Source organism: Silurus aristotelis, assembly GCF_946808225.1.
Source record: "Silurus aristotelis genome assembly, contig: scaffold_161, whole genome shotgun sequence".
Taxonomy (NCBI): Eukaryota; Metazoa; Chordata; class Actinopteri; order Siluriformes; family Siluridae; genus Silurus; species Silurus aristotelis.
The window spans coordinates 5,001-26,252 of record NW_028149075.1 but is presented as its reverse complement, the minus strand read 5'-3'; the positions used below and the strand labels follow the sequence as shown (position 1 = coordinate 26,252).

Sequence of the window (21,252 nt, the reverse complement as noted above, 5' to 3'; positions counted from 1 at the left end):
TCTGCATCATTTACATTTACTTTTATTTACACCAGAAGAGTTTTGGAGTTTTCACCCATTTTTTGGAAGTTGCATTTAGACACAACAATTTAAATCTTTACAAATAAGTGTAAAATAGGACTTCAGTGGTTACATGCAAAAACACTCCAACAACACCTTACGATCCAGTCACACACTGACATCTTAAAGTGATTGTCATTACAACTGACAGAGATTTTATCATATATTTTTCTTTGCACAGATTTTAAATACTGAGTTTAATAAACACTTTTAAAAGCTGCTCCATTTGAATAAATAATTTTGACCAAATGGGGCAATTATGGAAAATAAAGTCAAAACAATCTTCAGCACTTTAATCTTACGGAGAGCTGAGAAGAGTAAAAGGATTAGAGAAAGGACAAAAAGTTAGGACATTGTTTACAAACACGAAATGTAGATACACCATACATTCAACAATCATCCTTAAAATAACAGGACAGGATTAAAACTACAAGATACCGGTTGCTATGAGGGCATTCTAGATTAGGGGTAGCTGTCTTAAAGTCTATTTAGAAAAAAATAGCAGCCTTGGGGAGTACAACAGAAGTCTCGGATAGGGAGACTGAGTCTTGGGGTATAGCAGTTTTGGTTAGAGGGTAGTGGTATGGGGAGTTAAAAAGTCTTGGCTGGGGAATAGCGGTTTTGGTCAGAGATAGTGAACTTTTTTATTGGATAGAGTCTTGGTGAAGGCAGTAGAAGCCTAGGTTGGGGTGGAGGGCAGTAGTCTTGTGTATAGTAGTCTTGGTGAAGGCAGTAGAAGCCTGGGTTGGGGTGGGGGGCAGTAGTCTTGTGTATTGTAGTCTTGGTGAAGGCAGTAGAAGCCTGGGTTGGGGGTAAAGCTCTTGGGTAGGGTGGACTTGGTGAGGGCAGTATCAGACTATGCTGGGGGTAATAGTATTGTGTATAGTGGACTTGGTGAGGGCAGTAGAAACCTATGTTGGGGGCAGTAGTCTTGGGTATAGTGGTCTTGGTAAAGTCAGTAGAAGCCTGGGTTGGAGGAACAGTAGTCTTGGGTATAGTAGCCTTGGTGGAAGCAGGAGAAGCCTATGTTGGGTGTAATGGTCTTTAGTATAGTGGACTTGGTGAGTGCAGTAGAAGCCTATATTGGGGGAGGGGCAATAGTCTTGAGTATAGTGGTTTTAGTAAGGGCAGTAGATGCCTGGGTTTGGGGGGCAGTAGCCATGGGTATAGTGGACTTGTTGAGGGCAGTAGGAGCCTGGGTTGAGGGGGCGGTAATCATGGATATATTGGACTTGGTGAGGGCAGTGAAAACCTGGGTTGGGGGGCCATTAGTCTTGGGTATAGTGGATTTGGTGAGGGCAGTAATCTTGTGTATAGACTTGGTTGGGGGTAATGGTCTTGGATGAGGAGACTAACCCTAGAATTTAATAGGGAAATTTCAGTCATGCATCTTTTGTGCATTAAATTTATATTAGCCAGGATTTACCTCTTTATCAAATATTCGAACTAAATACAAAACTGTACCAAAAAATAATTTTAGGAATATTTGTAGCGTTATCACACTGTGATAATAAAATCTCAAAATATATTTTTTTGTTAATGCTATGCTAAAGAGATAAAAAATTATGACATCAAACCACAATAACACATTTTTAGGTGCAGCACATTGCTTGAAATGTGTTAAAAAAATGTTTTACACTGTTCTGAAATGTGGAAATATAGGACTGGAGAAACCGCTAGCCGATAGCATCACATACTGAAAATGGTCAGGTAATTCCCAGGAATGATCATATATCATTAAACACTTATTACTATACTAAGTATAGCCTGGTTTTTTTTTTTGTGTTTTTTTTGGCATGACATAATTTATCTAATTTCTCAAAGTATTTACAAATCAACACTCACACACACATTATCAACACTACAACAGTGAAACCTTCTACTATCACATTTACCATACAAACAACATTTATTCACCATGAAATGTGCTAATATGTTACTGATCAGAAGCTAATATGCTAGTAATGCTGCAGACAGGATGCAGAGAAAAGTAAGTAAAATAATGTTTTATCATCGTTCATTTCCTTCAAAATCAGACATGCTCTGGGAAACTGAACTGTGTTTCATATTTACTCTCTTCCAAGAGATACAATGAACTCATTATCTTCTCAAAATCGAAACACTGATCCAAATCTGTCCAAAATTCACCTTTAGATGACCTTCCTTATTCTACATTCTGAAAAATGTTCTCTCTTTTCAAGGAGTCCTCCTGAGCAGCTATGCTACTTCAAAGTCTCTATGATGACAAAATGATGGGTGTAAAAGGTAAGGATATGTCATGGACCTGATAAATGGCGCATGCCTAACACATTATTCTTCCACATTATTCTAGCCTTCCAAATTTTCAAAATGTATGCCCTCCATATCTTTTATTAGCCCTAAAACCAGAGGGAAAGGCGACTTTTCAAAACTTAAAACTACCAGATGAAAACAATAGGTGCAATTTAAAGAGAGGGGTTCAGGTGGCATCTTCTTCATCATCCTCACCGAGATAGTAATTAAGAGTAATAACAGCGCTTATGAAATCGCCAAGCTCCACAAAATCAGCTGTAATAATGTTGATACCACTTTCGCCTGGACGCTGAGAGCGAATCCACTGCATCATTCCCGGGAGAGCTCTGAAAAAAATAAACAGAAAGAAAAATCATCTGGGAAGCTAAACATCATGAGTGGAGTAACAGTCAGGGGGAGTGGGCAACAGTCTGGGGCAGTAGGGAGCAGTCAGGGGGAGTGGGAGGCAGACTGGGGGGAGTGGGGGACAGTCTGGGGGAGTGGGGGACAGTCTGGGGAGTGGGGGACAGTCTGGGGGAGTGGGAGGTATATAATATAGCTATATTAAAGTAATATTAAATATATTCAGATAATACCTTTCTGTTATGGTCTCTCGAAGTCCGCTGGTAACTCCTTTCATTACAGTGCTCGCTTTGGGTGTCAAAACCACCTGGGAAACGAAAAATGTTCCTTTCCGTCTGCGCTCAGTCACTGAGGTCTGGAGGAACTGAAGGAGTTTTTCTGGGTCGGTGGTATTGGCCCATGGAGACGGCATCATCTGACCTGGCCACAGAAATGGCACCTCTAGTGCCATGGGGCTGTGATAAAACACTAACACTTGATACTCTTTCTCCCATAAATACTTCAGACTCACTTCCTCAGCAAAAACCACAGGACAGAGACGATCGCCGAACACGGTTCGCAACATCTGGACCAACTTTTCATGGTGCAGGTTCTGCACGCCATAAAAATGATTAAAGTCCAAAAAGACGATTTCTCGAGCATGAGAAGCGAGAAAAGCACTGATCTGCTCCAAACCTTCACGTACCGTTGCGCTGAAAAGCCCATGGGCAAAGTAAAGCTCATTTTCAGGATCTCGCGGTTTGGTGGAGATGCGAAGGTCGAAAAAGCGAATCCCAGCCTCTAACTGGCTGGAAAAGTTCATGGTTTGTGTTGCAAGCCACTTCCTCATGAGCTTTTTAGCCACAGCTCCAAAAACTGAGACAAAATTCTGCACTGTTTCAGGCTGTTCAGGTCCAACAGGAGATGATTCATCAATGTAGAAACTGAAGGAATCATGGGAACCTGCAGAAGACACGTGATGTTAATGATTTGGGAATGTTTGATTTTTCATTGTGTGTAAAGATAAATCAGCCCAAACTCAAAATCCTTAACGAGATTCATGTAGAAGACTTTGGCTCCAACCCTAATCCTTAGACTCACTCAGTCCATCTCGTTCAGAACAGAACCAAAACCCATTCGGTGCGTTTACGTGGAGCATTAAAAGTCTAATCCAAATGAAAATGTTCTGTATAAACCCCTCAATCGGAATAAAAATGCCCACACTGAATGTAGTTGTAGTGGGTGTAAGAGGGTGAAATAAAAACCCAACAAAATAAAAGTTTTGCCGCGTAAATGTGACAAACTGATTCAGTCAATGAGAATCTCCGTGCGACTTCAGAAGCCTCCTCTTTACCTGGCATCCGTAACAGATCTCATATCAGCCCATTCATCATTCCTGTGCAGAAGATATACAACTGCATCTCAATAAATAAGAATATCATTAAAAAGTTGATTTATTTTGATTATTCAATAGAAAACACACACACACACACACTGATATCAAAATCATCAACCTGCATCTCGATCCCTCGCCTACAAGTTTCCTCAAACAGATCATTCCAGAGGGAATTGAACCTGTTTTAAAATAATAAACTCTTCCATTAGCACTGGTTTTGTACCAAAATCCTTCAAACTGCAGTATCAACCCTCTAATTAAGAAACCTGACCTTCACCCTGTCAGCTGTCCAACTACAGACCAATATCAAACCTCCTCTTTATCTCCAAGATTCTAGAAAAGGTTGTAGCACAGCAGTTCCGCTCACATCTACTGAGGAAGAACATTTATAAAATGTATCAGTCAGGATTTCGGCCTCATCATAGCACAGAGACGGAGCTAGTTTTGGAATTGCCCAGCATTGCTTGATGTGGACAGATAGTGGGTAAGGAAACTAAGTGTGCAATTACATCACCCATCTTGAGAGCTTGACTACAGTTCACTTTCCTTCACTTTCCGTTGGCTCCGTCTCGACTATTTTTGCTTTCGGAAGAGCGCTTTTTCCCTGATTGAGGGTTTGAAAGCAGTGAGCTGAGGACATTCACCAGAACTACGAACACATTCTACAGTAAACACATTAAGGTACGTAATTTCTCTACTATAGCGAACATCCAGTTCACTCAGTGTGTGAAGTGTGACATGTTTAGTCAGTCTTTCTCCGTTGTTAGCGATAATTCTATCTGTGAGAAGTGCAAGCTAGTTTGCTCTTTGACGGAGAAGATCTTAGCATTAGAGGAGCGCATCCAGAGTCTAGAGAGAAGTAGTGAGTGTGAGAGCAGTCCAGGTTCTGCAGGGGAAAGTCTGGATGCCCTAGGTGAAGGTAATAATCCCCCCGACTCCAGCATTAGAGCCCTCGCAGCGGGGCGAATGGGTGACGACTCGGCGGTATACTCGCATAGCCAAAGCTAACGCTAAGGCTCGCCCACGGGAGCACCATTCCTCTCCGCTTCACTTGTCCAACAGGTTTGCTCTCCTCAGTGAAGCACCCGCTGAGAAACCTGAAAGAGCTCTGGTTTTAGGAGACTCCATTCTGAGGCACGTGAAATTAGCTAGACCTTTAGGGGCACCAGCAGCACAGGTTATGTGTATACCGGGAGCCGGGGCGCCGGACATAGCAGGTCAGCTTAGATTCTTAGGAAAACACAGGAGCTAATGATATACGCCTTCGACAGTCAGAGGTTACTAAGAGTAATTTTATAGAGGTGTGTAAATTAGCAAAGGCAATGTCCGATGCAGTAATATGCTCTGGCCCCATCCCAATGCGACGTGGCGATGTAGCCTACAGCAGGTTATGGTCGCTGAACTGCTGGATGTCCGAGTGGTGCGCCAAAAATAATGTGGGCTTCATTAATAATTATAGCATTTTTGAGGGCAAGGCTGGCCTGTTAGGGCGGGACGGTATCCATCCCACCCGGGAAGGTGCTGCTCTCATTTCTTGTAGTATAGGTCATAGTCTCACAACAGCACTAGTTAACAAGTGACTGTCCAGAGCCAAGGCCAGGGAGCAGACAGACAGGCTAAACCGACCGTCTGCTAGCTGCACAGAGTCGTCACTCAGGATCCACCATATTGATACTGTGTCTGTCCCCCGAGCGAAACCAAAATATAGGAATTATCAGAAAGTCTGTTTAAGTAACCTAATTAACATTAAATTAAATAGGACTGAACGCACAGCAGCACCTCTGATCTAAAAATTGGAATGTTGAATATTAGATCTCTCACGCCAAAAGCGCTTAATGTAAACGAAATTATTACCAACCAGGAGTTTAAAATAATGTGTTTGACAGAAACGTAGATTAAATCGAATGAATATGTAGCATTAAATGAGGCGAGTCCTCCTGGGTATAGTTACATACACCAACCCCGTCTAAATGGCAGAGGAGGCGGAGTCGCAGCTATTTATAATAATAATCTAAGCGTCACACAAAAGACTAAACAAAAATGTAAAACATTTGAAGTTCTTTACACCAACATAAATTATTCAGTGTCTGAAAGCAGGTCCAGTCAGACAATTCCACTAATTATTATTTATAGACCCCCAGGGGCCCGACTCTGATTTTCTGATAGAATTTGCAGATTTCATTACAAATGTAGCTACTTCTTTACACAAAGCATTAATTGTTGGTGACTTTAATATTCATTTTGATAATCAGGAAGACTCCTTATGAGCAGCAGTTGTGTCCATTCTAGAGTCAGTTGGAATTAATAAACTCTTCCATTAGCACTGGTTTTGTACCAAAATCCTTCAAACTGCCGTTAACCACCCCCTTATTAAGAAACCTGACCTTGACCCATGTCAGTTGTCCAACTACAGACCAATATCAAATCTCCCCTTTATATCCAAAATTTTGGAAAAGGTTGTAGCACAGCAGTTCTGCTCACACCTACTTATGAATAACATTTATGAAATGTATCAGTCAGGATTTCGGCCTCATCATAGCACAGAGACGGCGCTAGTTAAGGTGGTAAATTACCTGTTATTGGCCTCTGATCAGGGTTTTGTCTCTTTACTTGTTTTGCTCGACCTTAGTGCAGCTTTTGACACCATTGATCACACTGTACTACTTGCTAGACTTGAGAACGTTGTTGGAATAAAGGGAACAGCTCTCTCTTGGCTCAGGTCTTATTTGACTGATTGCTATCAGTTTGTTGATGTAAATGGTGAGTTCTCCACACTCTCTGAAGTAAAGTTTGGTGTTCCTCAAGGATCTGTCTTAGGCCCACTGCTTTTCTCTTTATATATGCTGCCTCTTGGTGAAATTATACATAAACATGGGATTCGCTTCCATTGCTATGCTGATGATACACAGCTGTATATTTCAGCAAAGCCAGATGAGAGAGATCAGCTTAACAATGTTGAGGAGTGTGTAAAGGACATTAGACAGTGGATGCTTGATAACTTTCTTCTGCTCAACTCAGATAAGACGGAAGTACTTTTACTAGGACCACATGCAGCTAGAAGTAAACTTTCAGATTCCTGTAGCATCTCTGGATGGTGTTTCTGTTTCAGTGTGTACAGCAGTCAAAGACCTCGTGTGATTATTGACCCGAGTCTTTCCTTTGAGTCTCACGTGAATAATATCACCAGGATCTCCTTCTTTCACCTTAGAAATATTGCTAAAATTAGAAATATGATGTCGTTACAGGATGCAGAAAAACTAGTAGATGTTTTTGTAACATCTAGATTAGACTACTGTAACGCTTTACTGTCTGGGTGTTGGAGTAAGTGCAGAAATAAGCTTCAGTTAGTTCAGAATGCAGCAGCAAGAGTCCTCACTAGATCTAGAAAATATGATCACATCAGCCCTGTTTTAATCATCTACACTGCTCCCAATTCCATCTCACACTGATTATAAAATACTACTACTGACGTATAAAGCACTTAACGCTCTCACGCCCCAGTATCTGAGTGAACTTCTGTACCAGGATGATCCTCCACGCCTACTTAGATCAAAAGGTGCAGGCTATTTGTTGGTACCTCAAATAATGAAGACTCCAGCAGGGGGCAGATGTTTCTCTTATAAACCCCACAGTTATGGAACAACCTTCCAATCAGTGTTCGGGACTCAGACACAGTCTCAGTGTTCAAGTCGAGGCTGAACACATATTTATTTAGTGGAGTCTTTAGTCAGTAGGTGTTTGTGAGGTAAAGGAGCAGATCTGGAGGGATCATGGATATGGAGTGTTTGGTGAACTGGGAAATTTGGATGCTGTCGTCTCCTCACTCTCACACGTTCACTCAGGTTTGTTGATGGTGGTGTGGTGGGTCGTCTCTTATCCCAGAGATCCTCATGTCTGTGTTTCCTTCTGCTTCTCCCTTTTAGTTCTGCTGCCAGAGTGAATCTTACCAGAGTCCAAACTGCACAGTGACATTAACTTTCATACAACAATCAGGAGACTTAATAATCCATATCCTTCCTTTCCTGTCACCCTCTTCTCTCTCTCTCTCTCTCTCTCTCTCTCTCTCTCTCTCTCTCTCTCTCTCTCGGTCGAGTTAAACATGCTCCCGAGGCTCCAGTGACCACTGTTCCTGCTCCTCTCCCCTCTGTGGATCTTCACACTTCGTCCTGGTCTGCCTCTGGATAGTGTTCTCTTCAACTGGAGGCCACTCTGTGCAGCTTGGGACGGTTTCTCATCAATGCCTTGGGTGGTTCCATGTAATTCCGGAGTAAGAACAGGAGCTTTGAGGATGGATCTGGACTGTAGTTAATGTCAACAGTCTCCTACACTGACTCAGGATACAGTTTGCTTCTGATCATCATCACTGAACCCCGCAACATCGTATATCTGCTACAAATAAACATTCAGTGCAACCCAGATGAGGATGGGTTCCTTCTTGAGTCTGGTTCCTCTCAAGGTTTCTTCCTTATGCCATCTCGGGGAGTTTTTCCTTCACCACAGTTGCTTATCAGAGACAAACTTACTTATAAAGAACATATTTACGTTTAATCACCACATTATCTGTGTAAAGCTGCTCTGAGACAATGTTCATTGTTAAAAGCGCAATACAAATAAAAATAAAAATAAATTGAATTGAATTGATATATTTCAAGTGTTTTTCTTTTCATGTTGATGATTTTGGCTCACAGCTGATGAAAACATAAAATTCAGAAAATGAGAATATTGTGAGAAAGTTGAATATTGGAGACTCGTGATGTCTTACTCTAATCATCTCATTAACTCCAAACACCTGCTCAGGTTTCCTGAGTCTGTTTCAGGCTCCACAATCATGGGGAAGACTGCTGACTCGACAATTGTCCAGAAGACAATCATGAGACCTGCACATGGAGGATGAGACACAAAAGGTCATCGCTGAAGAAGCTGCTGTTCACAGACTGCTGGATCCAAGAACATTGATGGAAAGTTGAATAGAAAAAAAAATTTGGTAGAAAAAGGAGAAACGAAGCAGATTCAAGAATTTGTGGAGATTCACAAAGAGTGGACTGCAGCTGGAGTCAGTGCTTCAAGAGCCTCCACACACACACAAACACACACACACACACACACACACACACACACACACACACACACACACACAGACGTCTCCATGAGCTACAACTGACTCATTCCTCGTGTCGAGCCTCTGCTGAACCAGAGACAACGTCAGACGTGTCTCACCTGGACAAAGGACTGGACTGTTGCTCAGTGGGACAAAGTCGTCTTTTCAGATGAAAGAAAAGAAAATTGAGGATTTCATGTGGAAATCAGGGCCCCAGAGTCTGGAAGAAGAGAAGAGAAGCACAGAATCCAAGCTGCTGGGTTTCCAGAACACGTCAGCAGCATCACGGCGTGATCGCGTCCACGCCACGTCACAGTTCTGCATGCAGAGGAGCCGCGACCGAGCATCTGTGCATCTTCATACTTCTCAGTTCAACATTTCTGTGTTAAAAATATTATTATTATTATTATTATTATTATTTTCTGAAATACTGATTTTTTGGCTTTTCATCAGCTGTGAGCCAAAATCATCAAAATGAAAAGAAATAAACACTTGAAATACAATGTGTGTGTGTGTGTGTGTGTGTGTGTGTGTGTAATGAATCTTTATAATATACCAGTTTCACTTTTTCTATTGAATTATTAAAAGAAATGAACTTTTTAATGATATTCTGATTTATTGAGATTCTCCTGCACACACACGTTTTTCTGTGCTCTTGTAAACTGCGACACGCAGAATCAGGAGAATTGCATTTCTGACGGTCTTTTCTTCTTCTCCATTAATTCCTCTACCAGTCCACACAAACGTGTGCATGACCAGCGACTCCTGCGACACCAGTCCTCACTACAGACCTTCATCCACATGCTTCTACTGTTTGGAGGATGAAGGATTCAGATATCTTCCTCCTCACACCTTCCAGCATTTGTAGACCTACAAATCCAGGCAGTTGTTGATGAAGAGCCACACGTTACATAAAAATCACACGCATACGAAATAATGGAACTCCACGTGGACAGGACGGGACACACGCTAAAGACACGTTTTTCCGATTGAAAGCGCAGCACATTTAAACACCACATCTGATTTACTCACGTCTCAAATACACCGTCCTCCAAATCTTTCAATCGAAATGATTTTAATTGAAATGTCAAAAAAGTGCACATGAATCTGAATCTGTAAAACCCTTTCTGTTCCGAATCCAATCTCCTACTGAAAGTTATTAGATTAGATTAGATTAGATTAGATTAGATCCAACTATTGTCATTGTGCAGAAGTACAGGCGAATGAAAGCCACACAATAACACAGTGAATAAATGTATTTATATTCGTATTTCCAGCTCCAGTCTGATTTCTGATAATCACAGACGACTGGAACGAAACCTGAACCGCAGCTGAAGATTAGAAAACAGAATGAAAGAGAACATTACAGCTGCTGTGTTCAACAGAAACCATGAGCTCCATGAGGGAGTTCAGCAACACCAGAATTCACCTTCGTGTGACGTAAACGTTTGTCCTGAACATCAATTATGTAAATAAATCAATCAATTTATCATTAATGTTTAATAACAGATTCGAAACAAACAGTCACATTTTCTCCACACACACGATTTACTCATCATCTTTATTCCATCACAAACCCGTGGCTCTTCATCCTGCAGCAAACGACTCAAAGGACAAATTTCATCATCGTGACTGTGCACATTTCATCCTGCAGTCATTTAATCGCCTCATTTATCGTGTTTATTGAGACGCAGCTGGACAGAAATCCCCTCAGATCACCAGAGAAGCAGGATTACAGCATCACACTGTGTGTGTGTGTGTGTGTGTGTGTGTGTGTGTGTGTGTGTGTGTGTGTGTTCTTGTAATGTTGTGATGTAGAGTTGTAGTGTTGTGATGTAGAGTTGTAGTGTTGTGATGTAGAGTTGTGATGTAGAGTTGTAGTGTTGTGATGTAGAGTTGTAGTGTTGTGATGTAGAGTTGTAGTGTTGTGATGTAGAGTTGTAGTGTTGTGATGTGTTTATTGAGACGCAGCTGGACAGAAATCCCCTCAGATCACCAGAGAAGCAGGATTACAGCATCACACTGTGTGTGTGTGTGTGTGTGTGTGTGTGTGTGTGTGTGTGTGTGTGTGTGTGTGTTTCTTGTAATGTTGTGCTGTAGAGTTGTAGAGTTGTGCTGTAGAGTTGTAGAGTTGTGCTGTAGAGTTGTAGAGTTGTGATGTAGTGTTGTGATGTAGTGTTGTGATGTAGAGTTGTAGTGTTGTGATGTAGAGTTGTAGTGTTGTGATGTAGAGTTGTAGTGTTGTGATGTAGTGTTGTGATGTAGAGTTGTAGTGTTGTGATGTAGAGTTGTAGTGTTGTGATGTAGAGTTGTAGTGTTGTGATGTAGAGTTGTAGTGTTGTGATGTAGAGTTGTAGTGTTGTGATGTAGAGTTGTGATGTAGTGTTGTGATGTAGTGTTGTGATGTAGAGTTGTAGTGTTGTGATGTAGTGTTGTGATGTAGAGTTGTAGTGTTGTGATGTAGAGTTGTAGTGTTGTGATGTAGAGTTGTAGTGTTGTGATGTAGAGTTGTAGTGTTGTGATGTAGAGTTGTAGTGTTGTGATGTAGAGTTGTAGTGTTGTGATGTGTTTATTGAGACGCAGCTGGACAGAAATCCCCTCAGATCACCAGAGAAGCAGGATTACAGCATCACACTGTGTGTGTGTGTGTGTGTGTGTGTGTGTGTGTGTGTGTGTGTGTGTGTGTGTGTGTTTCTTGTAATGTTGTGATGTAGAGTTGTAGTGTTGTGATGTAGAGTTGTAGTGTTGTGATGTAGTGTTGTGATGTAGAGTTGTAGTGTTGTGATGTAGAGTTGTAGTGTTGTGATGTAGAGTTGTAGTGTTGTGATGTAGAGTTGTAGTGTTGTGATGTAGAGTTGTAGTGTTGTGATGTGTTTATTGAGACGCAGCTGGACAGAAATCCCCTCAGATCACCAGAGAAGCAGGATTACAGCATCACACTGTGTGTGTGTGTGTGTGTGTGTGTGTGTGTGTGTGTGTGTGTGTGTGTGTGTGTGTTTCTTGTAATGTTGTGATGTAGAGTTGTAGTGTTGTGATGTAGAGTTGTAGTGTTGTGATGTAGTGTTGTGATGTAGAGTTGTAGTGTTGTGATGTAGAGTTGTAGTGTTGTGATGTAGAGTTGTAGTGTTGTGATGTAGAGTTGTAGTGTTGTGATGTAGAGTTGTAGTGTTGTGATGTGTTTATTGAGACGCAGCTGGACAGAAATCCCCTCAGATCACCAGAGAAGCAGGATTACAGCATCACACTGTGTGTGTGTGTGTGTGTGTGTGTGTGTGTGTGTGTGTGTGTGTGTGTGTGTGTGTGTGTGTGTTTCTTGTAATGTTGTGATGTAGAGTTGTAGTGTTGTGATGTAGAGTTGTAGTGTTGTGATGTAGTGTTGTGATGTAGTGTTGTGATGTAGAGTTGTAGTGTTGTGATGTAGAGTTGTAGTGTTGTGATGTAGAGTTGTAGTGTTGTGATGTGTTTATTGAGACGCAGCTGGACAGAAATCCCCTCAGATCACCAGAGAAGCAGGATTACAGCATCACACTGTGTGTGTGTGTGTGTGTGTGTGTGTTTCTTGTAATGTTGTGATGTAGAGTTGTAGTGTTGTGATGTAGAGTTGTAGTGTTGTGATGTAGAGTTGTAGTGTTGTGATGTGTTTATTGAGACGCAGCTGGACAGAAATCCCCTCAGATCACCAGAGAAGCAGGATTACAGCATCACACTGTGTGTGTGTGTGTGTGTGTGTGTGTGTGTGTGTGTGTGTGTGTGTTTCTTGTAATGTTGTGATGTAGAGTTGTAGTGTTGTGATGTAGAGTTGTAGTGTTGTGATGTAGTGTTGTGATGTAGAGTTGTAGTGTTGTGATGTAGAGTTGTAGTGTTGTGATGTAGAGTTGTAGTGTTGTGATGTAGAGTTGTAGTGTTGTGATGTAGAGTTGTAGTGTTGTGATGTGTTTATTGAGACGCAGCTGGACAGAAATCCCCTCAGATCACCAGAGAAGCAGGATTACAGCATCACACTGTGTGTGTGTGTGTGTGTGTGTGTGTGTGTGTGTGTGTGTGTGTGTGTTTCTTGTAATGTTGTGATGTAGAGTTGTAGTGTTGTGATGTAGAGTTGTAGTGTTGTGATGTGTTTATTGAGACGCAGCTGGACAGAAATCCCCTCAGATCACCAGAGAAGCAGGATTACAGCATCACACTGTGTGTGTGTGTGTGTGTGTGTGTGTGTGTGTTTCTTGTAATGTTGTGCTGTAGAGTTGTAGAGTTGTGCTGTAGAGTTGTAGTGTTGTGATGTAGAGTTGTAGTGTTGTGATGTAGAGTTGTAGTGTTGTGATGTAGAGTTGTAGTGTTGTGATGTAGAGTTGTAGTGTTGTGATGTAGTGTTGTGATGTAGTGTTGTGATGTAGAGTTGTAGTGTTGTGATGTAGTGTTGTGATGTAGAGTTGTAGTGTTGTGATGTAGAGTTGTGATGTAGAGTTGTAGTGTTGTGATGTAGTGTTGTGATGTAGAGTTGTAGTGTTGTGATGTAGAGTTGTAGTGTTGTGATGTAGAGTTGTAGTGTTGTGATGTAGAGTTGTAGTGTTGTGATGTAGAGTTGTAGTGTTGTGATGTAGAGTTGTGATGTAGTGTTGTGATGTAGAGTTGTGATGTAGAGTTGTGATGTAGAGTTGTGATGTAGAGTTGTAGTGTTGTGATGTAGAGTTGTAGTGTTGTGATGTAGTGTTGTGATGTAGAGTTGTAGTGTTGTGATGTAGAGTTGTAGTGTTGTGATGTAGAGTTGTAGTGTTGTGATGTAGAGTTGTAGTGTTGTGATGTAGTGTTGTAGTGTTGTGATGTAGTGTTGTGATGTAGAGTTGTAGTGTTGTGATGTAGAGTTGTAGTGTTGTGATGTAGAGTTGTAGTGTTGTGATGTAGAGTTGTAGTGTTGTGATGTAGAGTTGTAGTGTTGTGATGTAGAGTTGTAGTGTTGTGATGTAGAGTTGTAGTGTTGTGATGTGTTTATTGAGACGCAGCTGGACAGAAATCCCCTCAGATCACCAGAGAAGCAGGATTACAGCATCACACTGTGTGTGTGTGTGTGTGTGTGTGTGTGTGTGTGTTTCTTGTAATGTTGTGCTGTAGAGTTGTAGAGTTGTGCTGTAGAGTTGTAGTGTTGTGATGTAGAGTTGTAGTGTTGTGATGTAGAGTTGTAGTGTTGTGATGTAGAGTTGTAGTGTTGTGATGTAGAGTTGTAGTGTTGTGATGTAGAGTTGTAGTGTTGTGATGTAGTGTTGTGATGTAGAGTTGTAGTGTTGTGATGTAGAGTTGTAGTGTTGTGATGTAGAGTTGTGATGTAGAGTTGTAGTGTTGTGATGTAGTGTTGTGATGTAGTGTTGTGATGTAGTGTTGTGATGTAGTGTTGTGATGTAGAGTTGTAGTGTTGTGATGTAGAGTTGTAGTGTTGTGATGTAGAGTTGTAGTGTTGTGATGTAGAGTTGTAGTGTTGTGATGTAGAGTTGTAGTGTTGTGATGTAGAGTTGTAGTGTTGTGATGTAGAGTTGTGATGTAGTGTTGTGATGTAGAGTTGTGATGTAGTGTTGTGATGTAGAGTTGTGATGTAGAGTTGTAATGTAGAGTTGTAGTGTTGTGATGTAGAGTTGTAGTGTTGTGATGTAGTGTTGTGATGTAGAGTTGTAGTGTTGTGATGTAGAGTTGTAGTGTTGTGATGTAGAGTTGTAGTGTTGTGATGTAGAGTTGTAGTGTTGTGATGTAGAGTTGTAGTGTTGTGATGTAGTGTTGTAGTGTTGTGATGTATTGTTGTGATGTAGAGTTGTAGTGTTGTGATGTAGAGTTGTAGTGTTGTGATGTAGAGTTGTAGTGTTGTGATGTAGAGTTGTAGTGTTGTGATGTAGTGTTGTGATGTAGAGTTGTAGTGTTGTGATGTAGAGTTGTAGTGTTGTGATGTGTTTATTGAGACGCAGCTGGACAGAAATCCCCTCAGATCACCAGAGAAGCAGGATTACAGCATCACACTGTGTGTGTGTGTGTGTGTGTGTGTGTGTGTGTGTGTGTGTGTGTTTCTTGTAATGTTGTGCTGTAGAGTTGTAGTGTTGTGCTGTAGAGTTGTGATGTAGAGTTGTAGTGTTGTGATGTAGAGTTGTAGTGTTGTGATGTAGAGTTGTAGTGTTGTGATGTAGAGTTGTGATGTAGAGTTGTAGTGTTGTGATGTAGAGTTGTAGTGTTGTGATGTGTTTATTGAGACGCAGCTGGACAGAAATCCCCTCAGATCACCAGAGAAGCAGGATTACAGCATCACACTGTGTGTGTGTGTGTGTGTGTTTCTTGTAATGTTGTGCTGTAGAGTTGTAGAGTTGTGCTGTAGAGTTGTAGAGTTGTGCTGTAGAGTTGTAGAGTTGTGCTGTAGAGTTGTAGTGTTGTGCTGTAGAGTTGTAGTGTTGTGCTGTAGAGTTGTAGTGTTGTGATGTAGTGTTGTAGTGTTGTGATGTAGTGTTGTGATGTAGAGTTGTAGTGTTGTGATGTAGAGTTGTAGTGTTGTGATGTAGAGTTGTAGTGTTGTGATGTAGAGTTGTGGTGTTGTGATGTAGAGTTGTAGTGTTGTGATGTAGAGTTGTAGTGTTGTGATGTAGAGTTGTAATGTAGAGTTGTAGTGTTGTGATGTAGAGTTGTAGTGTTGTGATGTAGAGTTGTAGTGTTGTGATGTAGAGTTGTAGTGTTGTGATGTAGAGTTGTAGTGTTGTGATGTAGTGTTGTGATGTAGTGTTGTGATGTAGTGTTGTGATGTAGTGTTGTAGTGTTGTGATGTAGAGTTGTAGTGTAGAGTTGTAGTGTTGTGATGTAGAGTTGTAGTGTTGTGATGTAGTGTTGTGATGTAGAGTTGTAGTGTTGTGATGTAGAGTTGTAGTGTTGTGATGTAGAGTTGTAGTGTTGTGATGTAGAGTTGTAGTGTTGTGATGTAGAGTTGTAGTGTTGTGATGTAGAGTTGTAGTGTTTTGATGTAGAGTTGTAGTGTTTTGATGTAGAGTTGTAGTGTTGTGATGTAGAGTTGTAGTGTTGTGATGTAGAGTTGTAGTGTTGTGATGTAGAGTTGTAGTGTTGTGATGTAGTGTTGTGATGTAGAGTTGTAGTGTTGTGATGTAGAGTTGTAGTGTTGTGATGTGTTTATTGAGACGCAGCTGGACAGAAATCCCCTCAGATCACCAGAGAAGCAGGATTACAGCATCACACTGTGTGTGTGTGTGTGTGTGTGTGTGTGTGTGTGTGTGTGTGTGTGTGTGTGTGTGTGTGTGTGTGTGTGTGTGTTTCTTGTAATGTTGTGCTGTAGAGTTGTAGTGTTGTGCTGTAGAGTTGTGCTGTAGAGTTGTAGTGTTGTGATGTAGAGTTGTAGTGTTGTGATGTAGAGTTGTAGTGTTGTGATGTAGAGTTGTAGTGTTGTGATGTAGAGTTGTACTGTTGTGATGTAGTGTTGTGATGTAGAGTTGTAGTGTTGTGATGTAGAGTTGTAGTGTTGTGATGTAATGTTGTGCTGTAAAGTTGTAGTGTTGTGATGTAGAGTTGTAGTGTTGTGATGTAGTGTTGTGTTGTTGAGGTGTTGTGATGCAGTGTTATAATGTGATTGATGTAGTGTTGTGATGTAGTGTTGTGTTGTTGAGGTGTTGTGATGCAGTGTTATAATGTGATTGATGTAGTGTTGTGATGTAGTGTTGTGTTGTTGAGGTGTTGTGATGCAGTGTTATATTGTGATTGATGTAGTGTTGTGATGTAGTGTTGTGTTGTTGAGGTGTTGTGATGCAGTGTTATAATGTGATTGATGTAGTGTTGTGATGTAGTGTTGTGTTGTTGAGGTGTTGTGATGTAGTGTTATAATGTGATTGATGTAGTGTTGTGATGTAGTGTTGTGTTGTTGAGGTGTTGTGATGCAGTGTTATAATGTGATTGATGTAGTGTTGTGATGTAGTGTTGTGTTGTTGAGGTGTTGTGATGCAGTGTTATAATGTGATTGATGTAGTGTTGTGATGTAGTGTTGTGTTGTTGAGGTGTTGTGATGCAGTGTTATAATGTGATTGATGTAGTGTTGTGATGTAGTGTTGTGTTGTTGAGGTGTTGTGATGCAGTGTTATAATGTGACTGATGTAGTGTTGTGATGTAGTGTTGTGTTGTTGAGGTGTTGTGATGCAGTGTTATAATGTGATTGATGTAGTGTTGTGATGTAGTGTTGTGTTGTTGAGGTGTTGTGATGCAGTGTTATAATGTGATTGATGTAGTGTTGTGATGTAGTGTTGTGTTGTTGAGGTGTTGTGATGCAGTGTTATAATGTGATTGATGTAGTGTTGTGATGTAGTGTTGTGTTGTTGAGGTGTTGTGATGCAGTGTTATAATGTGATTGATGTAGTGTTGTGATGTAGTGTTGTGTTGTTGAGGTGTTGTGATGCAGTGTTATAATGTGATTGATGTAGTGTTGTGATGTAGTGTTGTGTTGTTGAGGTGTTGTGATGCAGTGTTATAATGTGATTGATGTAGTGTTGTGATGTAGTGTTGTGTTGTTGAGGTGTTGTGATGCAGTGTTATAATGTGATTGATGTAGTGTTGTGATGTAGTGTTGTGTTGTTGAGGTGTTGTGATGCAGTGTTATAATGTGATTGATGTAGTGTTGTGATGTAGTGTTGTGTTGTTGAGGTGTTGTGATGCAGTGTTATAATGTGATTGATGTAGTGTTATAATGTGATTGATGCAGTGTTGTGATGTAGTGTTGTGTTGTTGAGGTGTTGTGATGCAGTGTTATAATGTGATTGATGTAGTGTTGTGATGTAGTGTTGTGTTGTTGAGGTGTTGTGATGCAGTGTTATAATGTGATTGATGTAGTGTTGTGATGTAGTGTTGTGTTGTTGAGGTTTTGTGATGCAGTGTTATAATGTGATTGATGTAGTGTTGTGATGTAGTGTTGTGTTGTTGAGGTGTTGTGATGCAGTGTTATAATGTGATTGATGTAGTGTTGTGATGTAGTGTTGTGTTGTTGAGGTGTTGTGATGCAGTGTTATAATGTGATTGATGTAGTGTTGTGATGTAGTGTTGTGTTGTTGAGGTGTTGTGATGCAGTGTTATAATGTGATTGATGTAGTGTTGTGATGTAGTGTTGTGTTGTTGAGGTGTTGTGATGCAGTGTTATAATGTGATTGATGTAGTGTTGTGATGTAGTGTTGTGTTGTTGAGGTGTTGTGATGCAGTGTTATAATGTGATTGATGTAGTGTTGTGATTCTTCATCACTTCTGTTTGATTTGAGACTGATGTGTTTCTCATCAGATATCTGGCAAACTCAGAGCAACTGCATGATAGTTACCAAACACTGTGTGTCTCTCACACACACACACACACACACACACACACACACACACACACACACACAGCCTCCTCTAGTAATGCCATTAGACCATTAGACATCTGAGCTGCACAAGCTCTCACTCACACTTTCACACACTCTCTCTCTCTCTCTCTCTCACACACACACACACACACACACACACACACACACACACACACGTTCACTGCATGTTCTTGACCCTAAAGCAACAAGTGTCATTTCAGACTCTCGCTCATCTTTTGTCAACTTTAATATTATTTAACACACACACACACACACACACACACACACAAATTCACACAATCATTAACCTGGATGACGTCATATATGAATAAATAAATATATAAAGAAAGAAAGCAATAAGAAAATTAATTAATAAACAGAAAAAAGAAAGAAAGAAAGAAAGAAAGAAAGAAAGAAAGAAAGAAAGAAAGAAAGAAAGGAAGGAAGGAAGGAAGGAAGGAAGGAAGGAAGGGAGTGCCTGCTGATGTCGGGTGTCTGTAGCGCGTGCAGTCTCCTCCCTCCACGTGTATCGGTGGTTTTCAGTTTTTTTCCTCCTTTTTAATGCCGTTGTATATTAATTTAGTGTACTTTGATCCTGCACGTGCATGCAGACGTGTCTTTAGCGACATTTGTGTGAATCTATTATTCTTTAATCCCCCTCCCCTCCTCCCCTTCCACACGTGCACCCGCACCGCCACGCTGTCTCTCTCGGTGTCTCCGGAAAAGACGTGAATATGATGCGCGTGCATTAAAACGTCTATTTATCACCCGCTCTTTCTTCACGTGCACCACGGTCAATACCGGTTCGCGCGTCGTGTGTGTGTGTGTGTGTGTGTGTCGCGCGCACTCACCCGGTATGGCGAGGTTGGTGAGGGGGAGTGTGTGCAGGTTGGAGGGCAGGTTGGACATCCAGTCCGCGTGCCGCAGCTCGCCTTTACTCTGAAAAGAAGCCATGGCGCGCGCGCAGATCAGCACCGCCGTCTATCCGTCTCTCTCCAGACGCTCGCGCTGTATGTCCACTTCACCACACCCTCCTGCTCCGTCACACACACACACACACACACACACACACACACACACACACACACACACACACACAGCGGCTGCAGGTGAGACTCTGGGGTTCGCTGTTTCCTGGCGCGCGCTGAAGCTCCGCTCTGATCTCCTCCACAGCACACCGGGAACGGAACAGCGCGCGTGCGTGAGCGGAGAGAGAGCGCGGGAGCGCGCACCATCACAGGAAGAAACCGGCAAGCAGCGGAAATGAGTGTGTGTAATGAACATAAACACACACACCAACACAGAGTGCAGAGGTAAAGTCATTTATTGTGTACATTTCAGTAACTTTATTATAAAACTCATCATCATCATCATCATCATCATCACCTCCATCATCATCATCATCATCATCACCACGCAGGGAAATGCTGCAGGTCTGTAAATCTACATTTACACTATATTTCCTCAGTAACTGTGTTCAGATTGTGCGAGTTCAAGCTTCATAATCTACACTAGCGTCTCACACACACACACACACACACACACACACACACACACACACACACACACACACACACACATTTAATTATAGATTGATTATTGCCTCTAATCCTTCAATTTAGTGAATTATTTGTGTGTGTGTGTGTGTGTGTGTGTGTGTGTGTGTGTGTGTTCAGATCTGCTGCATGGGCTTCAGGTCAGAGGAAACCTGTAGAAAAGAATAAGAGAGTTATATTTTAGTGAGTAACACACACAATGTAAGAGGACCAGCCTTCACTCCCATCTTCCTGCTTCTAACATCAACTTTGAGGACAAAATGTTCACCTGCTGCTAAATAAATCCACCCACTAACAGGTTCCATGATGAAGATCATCAGTGTTCTTCACTTCACCACTCCAAACGTTAGAATCTTATAATGTCAATGTTCTACCTAAACAGTGTAGATATACAGTATATATAGTTCACGTTTATTTCTACTGCGATTTTCACAATGAACATCGTCCCAAAGCAGCTTTACAGAATTACAGATGTGTGTTTATCTCTGATGATCACCATGGAGACTGTGGTGAAGGAAAAACTCCCTTAGATGTTATAAAGAAGAAACCTTGAGAGGAACCAGACTCAAAAGCAGAACCTCATCCTCATCTGGGTGACATCAAGAGTGTGATTATAGTCTTTAAACACTACAGAACACTGGAGAGTGAGAACTAACATGAGCACTGGAGTGTGTGATTATGACTGATGATCTTTCTACAGTCAGTTCACGTTATGGAACCAGGAGCTACTGAGCAACTCATAAAATAACAACATCTGAGATCACAGTGGAATCCAAATGGAGCTGATGTGTCTCTAGATGGTTCAGATCACTCACCTCAAAATCACTTCCCGTACACTTCCTGATGTCATCAGGTGTAAGCCCCTCCCACACCTCAATCAGAGTCAGCCCTTTATCCTTATCCACATCAAACACGGCCTGAGTAAGTACACACACACACACACACACACACACACACACACACACACACACACACACATTAAAGCCATTTAATTAACCACAACTCCTTTTAGCACCAGCAGCTTATGAGCACTTCACCCAATCACCAGTTATAAATTGAATAATGTATCCATCCATCCATCCATCCATCCATCCATCCATCCATCCATCCATCCATCCATCCATCCATCCAAGGCCCCCCACACACACACACACACACACACACACACACACACACACACACACACAC

General features: G+C 41.5%; 2 protein-coding genes and 1 long non-coding RNA gene across 3 annotated transcripts in view; 1 reads left to right on the top strand and 2 right to left on the bottom strand.

Moving 5' to 3' along the window:
* plcxd3 (phosphatidylinositol-specific phospholipase C, X domain containing 3) lies at nt 1–19,746 on the bottom strand. Its single transcript, XM_083570866.1, has 3 exons — nt 19,360–19,746; nt 2,928–3,636; nt 1–2,678 (listed from the first exon to the last, which is right to left on the bottom strand). Exons 1-3 carry the CDS (start codon nt 19,460–19,462, stop codon nt 2,519–2,521), a joined length of 972 nt encoding a protein of 323 aa, XP_083426992.1. The 5' UTR covers nt 19,463–19,746; the 3' UTR covers nt 1–2,518.
* Nucleotides 19,403–20,078, top strand: LOC310723042. The gene is made up of 2 exons (XR_014532566.1): nt 19,403–19,518; nt 19,682–20,078. It is a non-coding gene; the product is annotated as an uncharacterized lncRNA (long non-coding RNA).
* A 67-nt stretch (nt 20,079–20,145) lies between these two features.
* LOC310723041 (succinyl-CoA:3-ketoacid coenzyme A transferase 1, mitochondrial-like) overlaps nt 20,146–21,252 on the bottom strand; it is a 6,069-nt gene continuing 4,962 nt past the window's right edge. Inside the window, exons 4-5 of the mRNA XM_083570867.1 lie at nt 20,880–20,981; nt 20,146–20,216 (exon numbers count right to left, since the gene is read on the bottom strand). Coding sequence (XP_083426993.1) covers nt 20,181–20,216; nt 20,880–20,981 — 138 coding nt within the window. The 3' untranslated portion in view covers nt 20,146–20,180. The remainder of the gene's footprint in view (nt 20,217–20,879; nt 20,982–21,252) is intronic.

Bases quoted from the DNA above. Each gene is read 5' to 3' on its own strand.
- plcxd3 (XM_083570866.1), bottom strand. From the start codon at position 19,462: ATGGCTTCTTTTCAGAGTAAAGGCGAGCTGCGGCACGCGGACTGGATG. The intron at 3,637-19,359 runs GTGAGTGCGCGC...TGTCTTCTGCAG, and splicing joins CACCAACCTCGCCATACCGG to GTTCCCATGATTCCTTCAGT. The intron at 2,679-2,927 runs GTATTATCTGAA...TATTTTTTTCAG, and splicing joins CGAGAGACCATAACAGAAAG to AGCTCTCCCGGGAATGATGC.